General features: G+C 45.6%; 3 protein-coding genes across 5 annotated transcripts; 2 read left to right on the top strand and 1 right to left on the bottom strand.

The window, feature by feature from the left end:
* Positions 1–3,615: 3,615 nt before the first annotated feature.
* LOC125509022 (protein EMSY-LIKE 3-like) lies at positions 3,616–9,624 on the top strand. 3 transcript variants are annotated; one of them, XM_048673864.1, is made up of 11 exons: positions 3,616–3,776; positions 3,884–3,981; positions 6,180–6,427; positions 6,529–6,638; positions 6,732–6,981; positions 7,067–7,288; positions 7,362–7,430; positions 8,322–8,564; positions 8,634–8,702; positions 8,776–8,839; positions 9,254–9,624. In XM_048673864.1, exons 2-11 carry the CDS (start codon positions 3,954–3,956, stop codon positions 9,367–9,369), a joined length of 1,419 nt encoding a protein of 472 aa, XP_048529821.1. In that variant the 5' UTR covers positions 3,616–3,776; positions 3,884–3,953; the 3' UTR covers positions 9,370–9,624. The 3 variants fall into 3 exon arrangements, with proteins under 3 accessions (XP_048529821.1, XP_048529820.1, XP_048529822.1); XM_048673863.1 differs by having other exon boundaries at positions 7,061–7,288; XM_048673865.1 differs by lacking the exon at positions 7,362–7,430 and having other exon boundaries at positions 7,061–7,288.
* A 1,018-nt stretch (positions 9,625–10,642) lies between these two features.
* Positions 10,643–11,205, bottom strand: LOC125509024. The gene has a single exon (XM_048673868.1). The coding sequence runs from the start codon at positions 11,096–11,098 to the stop codon at positions 10,784–10,786; it is 315 nt and encodes a 104-aa protein (XP_048529825.1). The 5' UTR covers positions 11,099–11,205; the 3' UTR covers positions 10,643–10,783.
* A 133-nt stretch (positions 11,206–11,338) lies between these two features.
* Positions 11,339–13,604, top strand: LOC125509023. The gene is made up of 2 exons (XM_048673867.1): positions 11,339–12,754; positions 12,921–13,604. Exons 1-2 carry the CDS (start codon positions 12,489–12,491, stop codon positions 13,264–13,266), a joined length of 612 nt encoding a protein of 203 aa, XP_048529824.1. The 5' UTR covers positions 11,339–12,488; the 3' UTR covers positions 13,267–13,604.
* The last annotated feature ends 3 nt before the right edge of the window (positions 13,605–13,607 follow it).

Below are 13,607 nucleotides of genomic sequence, written 5' to 3'. Positions count from 1 at the left end.
CTAAGGATATGTTTTTCGTATATGGAGGTGACAAAGAGCTCATCGTAAACGGTTACGTTGATGCAAGCTTTGACACTGATCCGGACGATTCTAAATCGCAAACCGGATACGTGTTTACATTAAACGGTGGAGCTGTCAGTTGCTGCAGTTCTAAATAAAGCGTCGTGGCGGGATCTACATGTGAAGCGGAGTACATAGCTACTTCGGAAGCAGCAAACGAAGGAGTCTGGATGAAGGAGTTCATATCCGATCTAGGTGTCATACCTAGTGCATCGGGTCCAATGAAAATCTTTTGTGACAATACTGGTGCAATTGCCTTGGCGAAGGAATCCAGATTTCACAAAAGAACCAAGCACATCCAAATACGCTTCAATTCCATCCGGGATCTAGTCCAGGTGGGAGACATAGAGATTTCCAAGATACATACGGATCTGAATGTAGTAGACCCGTTGACTAAGCCTCTTCCACGAGCAAAACATGATCAGCACCAAGGCTCCATGGGTGTTAGAATCATTACAGTATAATCTAGATTATTGACTCTAGTGCAAGTGGGAGACTGAAGAAAATATGCCCTAGAGGCAATAATAAAGTTATTATTTATTTCCTTATATCATGATAAAAGTTTATTATTCATGCTAGAATTGTACTAACCGGAAACATAATACATGTGTGAATACATAGACAAACAGAGTGTCACTAGTATGCCTCTACTTGACTAGCTCGTTAATCAAAGATGGTTATGTTTCCTAACCATGGACAAAGAGTTGTCATTTGATTAACGGGATCACATCATTAGTTGAATGATCTGATTGACATGACCCATTCCATTAGCTTAGCACCCGATCGTTTAGTATGTTGCTATTGCTTTCTTCATGACTTATACATGTTCCTATGACTATGAGATTATGCAACTCCCGTTTGCCGGAGGAACACTTTGTGTGATACCAAACGTCACAACATAACTGGGTGATTATAAAGGTGCTCTACAGGTGTCTCCAAAGGTACATGTTGGGTTGGCGTATTTCGAGATTAGGATTTGTCACTCCGATTGTCGGAGAGGTATCTCTGGGCCCTCTCGGTAATGCACATCACTGAAGCCTTGCAAGCATTGCAACTAGTGAGTTAGTTGCGGGATGATGTATTACGGAACGAGTAAAGAGACTTGCCGGTAACGATATTGAACTAGGTATGGGATACCGACGATCGAATCTCGGGCAAGTAACATACCGGTGACAAAGGGAACAACGTATGTTGTTATGCGGTGTGACCGATAAAAGATCTTCGTAGAATATGTAGGAGCCAATATGAGCATCCAGGTTCCGCTATTGGTTATTGACCGGAGACGTGTCTCGGTCATGTCTACATTGTTCTCGAACCCGTAGGGTCCGCACGCTTAAGGTTACGATGACAGTTATATTATGAGTTTATACATTTTGATGTACCGAAGTTTGTTCGGAGTTCCGGATGTGATCACGGACATGACGAGGAGTCTCGAAATGGTCGAGACATAAATATTGATATATTGGAAGCCTATGTTTGGATATCGGAAGTGTTCCGGGTGAAATCGGGATTTTACCGGAGTACCGGGAGGTTACCGGAACCCCCCGGGAGGTATATGGGCCTTAGTGGAAGAGAGGAGAGGTGGCCATAGATGGGCCGCGCGCCCCTCCCCCCCTTGGTCCGAATAGGACAAGGAGAGGGGGCCGGCCCCCCTTCCTCCTCTCGCTCCTCTTTTCCCCCGTCCGCGAATCCTATTCCAACTAGGAAAGGGGGGAGTCCTACTCCCGAAGGGAGTAGGACTCCTCCTGGCGCGCCTCCTCTTGGCCGGCCGGCCCCCCCCTTTGAGCCTTTATATACGGAGGCAAGGGGCACCCCTAGACACAAGTTGATCCACGTGATCATATTCTTAGCTGTGTGCGGTGCCCCCTTCCACCATAGTCCTCGATAATATTGTAGCGGTGCTTACGCGAAGCCCTGCGACGGTAGAACATCAAGATCGTCACCACGCCGTCGTGCTGACGGAACTCTTCCCCGACACTTTGCTGGATCGGGGTCCGGGGATCGTCATCGAGCTGAACGTGTGCTAGAACTCGGAGGTGCCGTAGTTTCGGTGCTTGATCGGCCGGGCCGTGGAGACGTACGACTACATCAACCAAGTTAACGCTTCCGTTGTCGATCTACAAGGGTACGTAGGTCACACTCTCCCCCTCTTGTTGCTATGCATCACCATGATCTTGCGTGTGCATAGGAATTTTTTTGAAATTACTACGAAACCCAACAGCAGCCAGCCGTTGGGTGGGTGCACAGGTCTAGCTTCAATGCGTGAGCCTGCCTTGCGGGCCATATGCTGGACGGGATAGAGGTAATACCCGAACTATACGAGCTTGTCTACGGTCGTTGTAAAACGTTATACGCGCTCGCTGTATTTATGTTGCACGAATCACATAGGAACGAGTGGTGTTGATATGGACCTCGCGTGGCTACATGTCCACACGCGATTTATCGGCCTTAATTACAATTAAATTTCCTTATGGACTCCACTGCCACGGGAGGATAGGACAAAAGATGTTATACACGTTCTTATTATAAGCACATATGACTATATATGGAATACATCCCTACATTGAATTGATGAATATGAGCTATTGTTTGTCGCTCTAGGTTGTGACTGTTATATGATGAATATCACCATACAAATATCAATTGATCCAATGCCTATACTTTGCTCGTATTGTCTTTGTTAAGTTAGTATTGTTGCTGCTACTGTTATAATTATTACAAAACTGCTATTGCTACTGTTACCGCTACTATCAAATTATCATACTACTCTGCTACTAAACACTTTGCTGTAGAGAAATAACTTTCAAGCTGTGTGGTTGAATTGACAACTCAACTGATAAGATTTATAAATATTCTTTTACTCATCTTGTGTTGAGTCAATAAATTTGAATGAAATTCTACCCTCAAAGATTGTCATAATGCCCTATACTTATTGGTCATCAACAACTAAACTATTAGTCATGTTCTTGCAATCCTCTATCTCCAGATTGATATACTCTTTTCATTTCTATATACAAGACCAGTATTCAAAAGGAAAGTTACATCTATACAAAGCTGAAGAAGAATTGAGAAATTTTTGCCTCATGCAAGGATACTTATACTAATGTAAACATTGCATCTAGCCACAGAAAAAAAAAATTAAATGAACGACAATTAATATGGATCGGAGAGAGTACAACATGTTTAGCTACCCCTTCCGATCCATATTAGGCATTAAATTGTCGCTTATTTTGTATAAAGTTGTACTAAACGAGCGACAATTAATTTGGACTGGAGGGAGTAATTCGGAACACAAAAGATTTTTCACACAAATAATCAAGTTATTTATTAGCTGACTTTATTTTTTTATAAAGGATGGGATAGTCTCTTTGTATTTTCTTTTTCGAGGGAAAGATACCTTGTATAAATAGACGGAGGGAGTATTGTGATCGGACCGGAAGTTGCCGCTGTCCCGAGGGAGACGAGTGAGTGAGCGACGACTCCCGTAAGCCGTTGATTATCCACGCGTACAAGATCCGCGACACGTCCGCCAATTTCTCGTTCCCCCCCCCTCGTTTATTTTCCTCTCTCTCTTCGACCCCCTGTTTTTTTTTTCTCTCGGCGAGAAAGAATCCCCATACTTGGCAGTACTACCTCCTCTTCCCCACTCGGTCGGACCACCACCTCGCCTCCCCCCCAAATCTCGCCGGATTCCGCCGCCTCCACGCGCGCCGGAGGTGAGCCGCCCTCGGATCCGCGGCCGCCTGGGCCGCTCGCCGCCCGGAGGCCCCGCGTTCGGCGTCGCAGTGGCGAGGGCTGACTCCCTTTCCTCGCGTGGTTGCAGGTCCTGACAAAAATCGCCCGGAGCTCGCGCGCGTCTCCCCCGGGGTGGTCGCGCGGCGGCGCGCCGAGCCATGAACTACGGGCCCTCGGACAGCAGCGGTGAGTTGGGGCTTGGGCGGGGCTGCTCGGCTCCGCTTCCCCGTGCTAGCTAGGGTTTCGAATTCTAGGGTTCTTGCTTGCTTGAGCTGCTTCCCACTGGACGTGGATTGCTCGGGGAGGGATAGGGGTTTTTGTCTGTGGGGGTAGCCAAAGGTCGCGTTTTTGGGTGCCTGGTAGGTTTATGGGTGCAAATTCTTGCGGGTTCGGGGGTTCGAGCTAGGTCTGAGATTGCGTGATGGCAGGCTAGCATTAGGGTTACCTTGGGGCTTGCGTGGAGAAATTTTGGAGCTTTGCACGCGGGCAGGGTTTTATGGCGACTCTGGCTCAAGTCGTTGTGGGTATATATGGGCGTGAACTTTGTACCATTTACGACCGTTCCCTGTAGTTCGAATGTGTTTAGGCCCTGATTGGGAGCCCTAGACATCGAGACACAACCAGTTACGCTTTGCACCACAACTACAGTAATAGTTCATAGAGATTATGACGAACAAAATGAAGTACAAGGAACACACAAGAGACACATATCTCTCCTTGAAGCACATTCCATAGCTTATAGTAGTGTGCTTTACCATAATTTCAGAAAAGTTATACGGAACCACTCCCAAGTTATAGATCACAGGATTACACAAGAAGCACATAGTGATATCAGCAGTGTCAATATAGCATGTCACCGTGGCCGCAGTCGTACTACCTCCTAGTGGTTCATCTAGGAAATAGAGGATTGCCCTAGCATCGCAATAGCAAGCCAGCAACCCCTCCAAGGTATCCACACTTGGGGGTAATAACACCATGTGTCGCTTGGCAATGGCTTTCAATGCGAGGGTGGATGGATGGCTCGGGTGAATGCTGAAAATTCTTTCAGTTTTCTTGAAATACCACGACATCCTCAGAAATATGGGCAAAACAGCACACCGAGAAGACCCCTAGTCGGCCTGCCCATGTGAAACCCCTGTGCATGTGGGGGCCCCTCTTTCTCCTGCACGCTGCCTTGTTTGATCTATATATACTCCATGCCCGGTGGATGGATGGCTCGGGTGATTTGAATGCCAAAATTTCCCTCAGTTTTATTGAAATTCCACGAAATCCTTGTAAGTATGGGCGAAATAGCACATGGAGAAGACCCCTGTATATAATTTGCATCTTCGTTCGATCATGCTCTTGCCAAGTGTGCAACATTTTTTAGGTTCATGTATTTTGGACATGGCCGGAGAGCTCCTGTTCGACCAATAGTTGGTAGTGGCCCCTAGTAGGACGTGCCAACTTCCAAGTATACATAAAGATCATATCTGGTGAACACTCACAGAGTGCAGTTATATGCATTTCCCCTTGCGATATTTGTCGAATCCAAGACGAATATGTGCCATCCTTGTTTGGATAGCTTGGCCACTTTTTCCTCAATCACGTGTCTCAGAATCCCCGTACAGAGCAACTCTTTAACCGGATCTGGTAACTCGAGGGCACAGAGATGTCCTTCTTGTTGTACAGAGACGCAGATTCCATCTTGGTTGACTGGCCTAGAACATGCTTATCGAGTAACCAGAAGTCACTTCGAGATTGCACAGTTATGGAATAGTGTTTGGTAACCCCTAAGTAAGCCATTCTAGATTCCACTGCTTGAGTCTGCGACAATCTCAAGTCTAGGTTATAGGATGCACATTGTATATTAGACCAACCGATGACATGAATAAGACAATGTTATATTGATGTGTCATGGTGGTTTAATCCAACCGTATGTTCTTTAACATGTGTCTGGATTACTGGTTTAATATCTCCATATCTATAACCTGTGAATCATGGTCGTCACCCAATACCTAGTCCACATATACCTCTCCTTGCATGTTTATCAACTAGGGATCAGCTTACAATAACCAGCAACATTATTGATATTATTCAAGGAACATGTTATCAAATAAATCATGAATGTAAAGAAATGCAACCATCATTCATCTATATAACTCCTTTGTGGCACATCACCAAGGTTCATTGGACTTAGTGAACAGCATGCTTATCAATTCTATTTATGTTATTTATTTGAACATTACAGGCCATTTTTATTTGTCATATTCATAAGAACAATGTGAAATACTCTCTGCTACTATGTCAGCAATTGTGATTTTTTCCCTGTTGCGAAGCTTGTATATGAACAGCTCTACAACTTGCACTAAGTGCTGGTTCCTAAACTTTTGTGTGGGTTACAGGAACTGATGATGACCTTCCACCACCATATCCGAATAATCCGAATAATAGGAGTATACGAGGCAGCGGGCGTGCCAGTGGTAATGGCAGAGCTATTGTTCCTGTCAGTGGTAATGGAAGGGCCATTGCTCCTGCCAGCTCGTACCCTAGAGCCCAGACCGATATGGAAACACAAATTCAACAGCTTGAGCAAGAAGCGTATTGTGCAGTTCTGCGTGCTTTTAAAGCTCAGTCTGATGCCCTCACATGGGTTGGTACTGCTAGACCTGTCCCTGTTAATTCAGGTGTTTGTGCTGAAAATTTATATGTTATTTCTCAAAGCTGACCTTAGATCAACTTTGCCTTTTTTAGGAGAAGGAGGGTCTGATTACCGAACTTAGGAAGGAGCTAAGGGTATCCGACAAAGAACACAGGGAGGTGCTAAACAGGGTCAATGGTGATGATATTATCCGCAGCATAAGGTCGAATATAGATAAATATTTGTGCTATTCACTGCAATGTTGATATGTTTTCTGTTCCCAGCACTCTAAATTTCTGCCTTGATTCAAATTAAGGGAATGGAGATCAACAGGAGGCCTTCAGGCAAGCTTACCCAATAATCCTCAGCCTATACATCATGACCCGGCGCCTAGCCCTACCACCTCTGGCCGTAAAAGGCAAAAGACATCTCAATCCGTTCCTCCCCTACCTGTACCGTCTCCTCCTGTTATGCATCCACAGCAGATGGCTACACCAACACAACCTTCATCTTCAGCAGCTAAAAAGGGATTTCTGCCAGGCACTAAAGGCAAAAAGACAAAACCAGTAAGCACATATCTGATGGCTTGTTCTGTTATGAAGCAATTTTTTTCTCTTCTTTGATGGAATTTCATGTGCTTCCAAGGGCCAGAAGATACCAGGGGGCTCTGCAGTCAAATCTATGCCACCTTCAGCAGGTCCCAGCGGAAGGGGACCACATATGAACAGAAACTTTCCTGGTCGCCCTGCTGCTCCTGAACCTTCTCAAGGACAGCATCATCTTAATCCTTTAATTGGCCGTAAAGTCATGTCTCGGTGGCCTGAAGATAATAATTTCTATGAAGCCACTATAACTGATTACAATGCGGAAAAGGTGTGCTTTTAGCTCATTAGGATTATAGTTTTGTTAATCCAAGCCCCAGATTTTCTGAGGGATTCCATTGCAGGACGTTTATGCGCTAGTTTATGACATAAATACAGCTAATGAGACCTGGGAGTGGGTTGATTTTAAAGAGGTACACGATCTTTTTTATGTGGACATTCTGATAATTATTCACATTTTCATGCTTGGTGTTTTCCTTTCTTTGATATTGGACTTACAAAAAAGTAGTTAAGGTACAAGCATGATGAGGAATAAGATTGCGTGGTTAGGCAGGGTTAGCTCCGAAAACAAAATTACCGGGGAACATGGGAGGGAACATCATGATCTTTTGACTCTTGATGTGAACTAAGACAATTTTAGCTGTTGTTACATCGCCAACTTAATAGACCCAAAGTGGCCGGGCCCTTCCCTGGACCCTGCGCAAGCGGGAGCTACATGCACCGGGCTGCCTTTTTTTTTAAATCGCCAACTTGGCCATGTGATGCAGACCTACACATCATGCTTGTGTCAAATGGGCCTGTATTAGTGAACTAAGGTAATGCAACTGATCTGTTGGGATAAGTAACTGGACTATTGACCCTACCGTGTAGCAAAGAGGGACAACTTTATTTTACAGAATTATGGTCATTTGATATCGGTTTTCCCATTGCCACTAGTGTCCTGACCAGGAGTACATTCCAGTCAGTGTTTCACTCCATTTTCTTGCCAAATGTCGGGCGAACATTTTGATAACAGTTTGTGATATCAACACTTATCCTTGAGAACCGCGTCAAATTTCTAGAGAACATAACCTGGTACCTTGATTCAGTCATGAAGATCATATGGTACAGATATAAAGATGGTTAGATTCGAATGTGAAACAAATGCCATCCGTTTGGTTAATGTCCTCTGGTAGCATTTGCCCGTTATTATTGTATCGTGCACATGTCCCAATGTGTGTGCACCAAACCGCTTGATGACTACTGTCCTCTGAACTTTTCTGTTTGATGGACTTTGCTGACAATTCCTTGGGCCCTGACTACAGATAAAACCAGAAGACATAATCTGGCAAGGCGAGGACCCAGGATTATATCAAGGAGGTCGTGGTGCTCCAGGTAGCGGGGGTAAGAAGTCAACTAGCCGTGTTATGCCCACACCAGGTACAGGTAGGGGGAGAGGATTCCAAAAGAATGTGTCGAAGAAAGACTTTCCACGTTCGCAAAATGGCGTTGGGAAGAGAAGTTCTGATGACATTGATATACTTCACACTGAAAGCCTGATAAAAGAGGTTAGTTTGAAGAAAGTTTGCTAGCCTCTCTGATGATGAAGATGTACTAACCTTATGCATCTCCCATAGGTGGAGAGGGTCTTCAGTGTTAGTCATCCTGATCCTTTGGAGGTAGACAAGGCAAAGAAAGCGCTGAAGGTATGCTGGAATATATACTGATATCCATTCGATCAGGAGGCCTTTGGTTTTGACTAACCAGCAATGCTTGCAGGAGCAAGAACAGTCGTTGATTGATGCGATAGCAAGGCTTGCTGAGGCATCTGATGGCGAAAGTGGTAAATACTAAATCATTGCTTGTTGACAAAATGGGAGGATCTTTCTGATGTTGCAGAAAACCACCCAGACAATTTCCAATTTAGGATGACTACCCTGATCAGGGGAGCAGTTTGAGATGTCATGGCTGTATACCATTTTGCAGTGTATTCACTATCCACTATAATTATACTCAGTTTCCACTTTAGAGAGGTAGGATCCTTGTAATGCAGTGGACAGTTTATAGAATGTGCCAAATTGTAGATAGTGTTCCTCTCTTACTTGGGAGATATGAGGCTAGCCTATCTGTCTATCCTTTATGCCTAGCGGTTACAAGATTGCAGCGTTCTACACCGCAAACATGATTTTTTATGAGTTGAACATGCCTTGTAGCTGTGTAGTAATTGCAATGCCCTGTCATGTTTTCATGGGAACAGATGAGCGGAACCGTGGCCGAAGGATGGGGCCATATGGTGGGCACCCGCATCAAGCAAACTATGCGGATGCCATGGGTGTTGATGGCGACCACATGGTCGGAGGCGCTGCCACATAAATGGATCGCCGGAACATGTATACACAAATTCGATTAGAAGCCCGTCCTGTTGTAAAATCTTATTGCTAATGTTTATTTAAAACTTAGCCATAGGTTGAAACCATCTGGTTTTGAGAGACGATCAGTTTTTGTTCTCTTCTTTTTCTTTTGGGGTAGGACTGCTTAACGTGTTGTAAAGCTGCTGCTCTGCGGAGCTATTGTGCTTCTTGTTATTGCACAAGTGATAGTGCAATGGTGATTGATTAGACTTGGACATTTTGACCTCTTGTTTTCGAAACGTCGCTAACCTCCTCATTACTCTGGAATCATGTTTTATTCATGTCATTATCTACAATGGTTATGTGAGAGTATACACTAGGATATATTGGAACGATCATAGCCTGGTAATGGGTTGAGTTGACCGCTAGCATGGTTGTGCTACGTTGAAGCAACTTTTTTTTCCGGATGACAATCTCTTTTAATTGATATATCTACTCCCTATGTTCACAAATATAAGATGTTTTTGATATTTCAATATGGACTATGTATGGACTGATAAGTGAACAAATCCGTTAAAACATGTATATATAAATCTGATTCACAATTTTTTTTAGAACATCTTATATTTGTGAACGGAGAAAGTAGTTATTTGGATGAAAATGTGAAGCAAACAAGAAGTCTGTCTGAGGAGCGAGTGTGCGGACCAAACCAATTTAGCTGTCGATCTGAATACAGTCTGTAGTACAAATGCTCATGAAATATGTGAAAAGTAAAAAATAAAATATGTGAGGTTCCTTCTGGCCTGTAAGAAAAAGTTCTACTGTTTGATATTCTTTATAACCTAGTAAAGATAGAAGAAATTCTGTCAGGAGTTCGTTTCTTTAGGGAATAATAATTTTTTGTCATTTATGTATTTTAGCAGAATGGACCGGGAATATGCTTCAGCCGCCGACTTGCAGTCGCTGGCTCGTGAGGTTTTTTTAGAGCGACAGCTGTGATGTGTCCACTGCCACTGCCACGAGTTCCTGGACCCAATGGGACCGGTTGCATTGCATGCCGATCAGATCGTTGGACCATCGTGGCATATGTACATTAAAACGGCCTGTACCCAATTATAACGAATCAATTTGGGAACGCTACCGATTTATTCTCCTTAGTATCTTAGATTTTGGAGAAAATAGCTCAAGGACTACTCTACAAAGTAGAAGTAGGCAGCTCAGGTGAAGGAGTAAGCGAGTTGCTAGTACATGCCCACCGGAATCGAATCGACCAAAGGATCATATCGCATTGCACGTTAAAAAGCAATCCCATCTCATCATCTCCAATAATAACAGCTCTTCCCACAAGAATAATTCCAAATGCACGCAGCACTCCAAACAATACAATACATCGAACAAATGAAAGTACTGGAGAAGAAGGTTTTCCGAAAGAGTCGTCAGGCGGGGACGGCCTCCTCCGAGTCGTCGGCGGCCGCCTCCTTCTCATCCTTGACGACGGCGGCGGCGCGGCCGTCCTTGGCGACGGCGGCGTTGCGGCGGTAGGCGTCCTGCTTGGCGGCCTCCACCTCGAGGAGCCGCTCCTCCTTCCTGGCCTCCGCCTCCGCCTGCGCCGCCGGGTCGTCGTGCGCCTTGGCCTTCTCCACCGTCTCCTGCACCACGGCCATGCCCTTCTCCTTGCCCGCCCACGCCGACGCGCCCAGGTTCGCCCCCGCCTCCTTGGCCGCGCCCGCCGCGCTCACCCCGCCCTGCATCTCTCTCGACCGACCTTCGCCTAGCTCGGCGCTACAGGTTTCTTTCTCGTGATCTAGCTGTCTTGCTGGTTCGTCGTTACTACCATGTCCGCCCGGCCGGTTCGAATTTATAGGCCTGGTTTATTCTATGGTAGCCGTATGTGGGGCCGCCGTATGTGTATTATCTGAATGATGATTTGAAGCTGGGGGCTCAGCTCAGGCGTACATGAATGTGGACCGACGGTGGACACGTGCCCTACCAGGTCGGCACGCACAGTGGCGCACTGCGGCGGCTGCCTCGTCTGGGAGGGATGCTGCTGTCCATGCATCCTATTCCTATGGCATCTGGAATTAACACGAACCGATTCGCGAAAATAACAGGGACCGGTCTCTGCTCTCCGCTCTCGCTACCGCCATTATGCTTTCCTTTTTCTTTTCAATTACCGGTGTCTGTCGACATAGCATTGCTATATTCGGCATAAAGGAAATGTCGGGGAGGGAACATCACGTTTTCAGCCCCTCTCCCACACAAGCTACTCATATAGGGTTTTCCCGCCTCCTACCGGTGTCGTCGCTGCTCTGACTTATCTTCTGTGGCCTCAGGGCAATGGAGATGTGGTGGATCCCGACACTTGCTGGTGGGAGGGCTCTTGCTTTATTTTTAGGTGTTTTTTTGAGTTTGTTTACTGTTTATATCCTGTTTAGGAAGATGAGACGGCGGCGGCTTCCTGAAGTTGGATCCGGTCTTCGTTCATCTATGTTTGTGTGTCTCCATGTTGAATCCTTCTAATCGACACTTCTCTTCATCAACGACGTTTGTTGTTCCGGTGTGCTGGTCCTATTGGGCCTTGACACGACGACTCGAGTGTCTACTATACCAAAACCTATTTGGACGGTAACATTGAAGGAGAAGAACAAGCTATGATACCTAATGTAGCGTTGTTGACAACAGCGTAGCCGCTACAGCTCCAGTTCCAAGTTCCAAGGACCTAGTCGACAAGGCCAAGAAGCTTCCCCAATGGCTTGCAATCCCAAACTGCCCGTTGATCGTTGTACTCTACTTATAGCCATTGTCTTTCTTCTTTAGCTAGGATTTGGACGACTGTGACCGTGGCTTGTTCGTTGTAATGGATAGAAGTGAGTGTGGTTAGGTGGAACTTCTAGCTAAACTCGAATTCTAGATCAAGCTTCCATGAAATTCCTAGTCCTTGTGAGTTGAATCTAGTGAGTAGCTCACAATTGGTATTTAGAGCCTTCGTCCTGGAGATCCTGCTTCACAGCCACACGCACTTTATTCAGTCATGGAGGAACTCAGCCCTGAGAGCCGCGTTGTCTACGAGCTCCTCCGCTACAAGATCGTCAGCGACATGGACGAGAAACTCAAGGAGCAGGCAAATCGCTTCTCCATTCCATGAGCAAACTTCTGGAGGCGAATAACGGCATGCTTGATGGCCTCATGTCGGTGCGGGTGTATGGGATCCGTGAAGAGCTTGCGCCCGATCTCGAGCAAATCAAGGTGAGCCTATACAAGCAAGAGACCGTGGATCCAGGCCTCAAGGGGGCGGGAGTTCATCATCGTGCAATGCTGGTCATGGTCGTGCCGTCACCGACGCCCTTGGCTTTGACAATGAACACCGGGGGAAGGCCCATAATGTTATGTTCCTCCCCCAGTCAGAGGTGTGTGTGAATCTAATTCTTCTCTGAGAAAATCCCCCCCCCCCCCCCCCCCCCCCCCCCCCCCCCCCTTCAAGATTTCCATGTTGTGGATGCTACTAAACATTCCCTGTTTTCTCTACCAATGGAGCTTCCAAAATTTGACGACACCAATTCAATGTTGTGGCAGAATTGATGCGAAGATCAGTTCCGTCTCTGGGGTAGTCCTATGCATAGGTGGATTTTCATGGCCACGGCTCAATTTGAAGGTGCTGCTGCTAGGTGGCTTGAATCAGTGCAAAGACGAATGCCCAATTTCAGTTGGACTGAATGGCCGTATCAAACTCTTCACAGAAAATTGTTTCGAATCGCTTCAACCAGTCCTGGGGAGGATTATAGCGGGATTGCTCCAACCAGTTCTGTGGAGGATTATGTTGAGCGCTTTGCTGAGCTCTATGATCAACTCACTGCCTATGAGGATGCTCCTAATTCTCTGCACAAGCCCAAGGTTGCATGAGGAATTGGGAGAGGGTTAATTGCTTTGTATAGAGATTGTTTTTAGTTTAGTATAAAACAGTAGGAGCCTCTACCACTTGCTGTAAGTTCCTTAATTTTTTTTAGCCCTCTTTGGATGCAAAGTTTTCTTTGGAGTTCCGTAGAGATATCATGACTAGAGAAACTATAGTTGTAAATGCTTCAAGATGTTTGAATCAAGTAAATGTCGCAGTTCTACGAACTTTTGTATTCCAAATACCATGGATAATTTATTTATTTCCAATATTAAAGAAAAGTAACCCCGAAAAAAGAAAAGTATCCTGGATCTCTTTCTCTATAACCGACCTTTTCCCGTGTCTATTTGCTCGCGTCATATGCGTCA

Source organism: Triticum urartu, chromosome 5 (assembly GCF_003073215.2).
Source record: "Triticum urartu cultivar G1812 chromosome 5, Tu2.1, whole genome shotgun sequence".
Taxonomy (NCBI): Eukaryota; Viridiplantae; Streptophyta; class Magnoliopsida; order Poales; family Poaceae; genus Triticum; species Triticum urartu.
Note: the sequence above shows the minus strand (reverse complement) of the source record. Positions and strands in the feature narration are given on the sequence as shown.

Coding starts and splice junctions, on each gene's coding strand:
- LOC125509022 (XM_048673863.1), top strand. CDS start 3,954: ATGAACTACGGGCCCTCGGACAGCAGCG. Junction 7,289..7,361: donor CTGATTACAATGCGGAAAAG/GTGTGCTTTTAG, acceptor ATTCCATTGCAG/GACGTTTATGCGCTAGTTTA. Junction 8,703..8,775: donor AGGCAAAGAAAGCGCTGAAG/GTATGCTGGAAT, acceptor CAATGCTTGCAG/GAGCAAGAACAGTCGTTGAT.
- LOC125509023 (XM_048673867.1), top strand. CDS start 12,489: ATGAGCAAACTTCTGGAGGCGAATAACGGCATGCTTGATGGCCTCATG. Junction 12,755..12,920: donor TGTTCCTCCCCCAGTCAGAG/GTGTGTGTGAAT, acceptor ATGTTGTGGCAG/AATTGATGCGAAGATCAGTT.
- LOC125509024 (XM_048673868.1), bottom strand. CDS start 11,098: ATGCAGGGCGGGGTGAGCGCGGCGGGCGCGGCCAAGGAGGCGGGGGCG.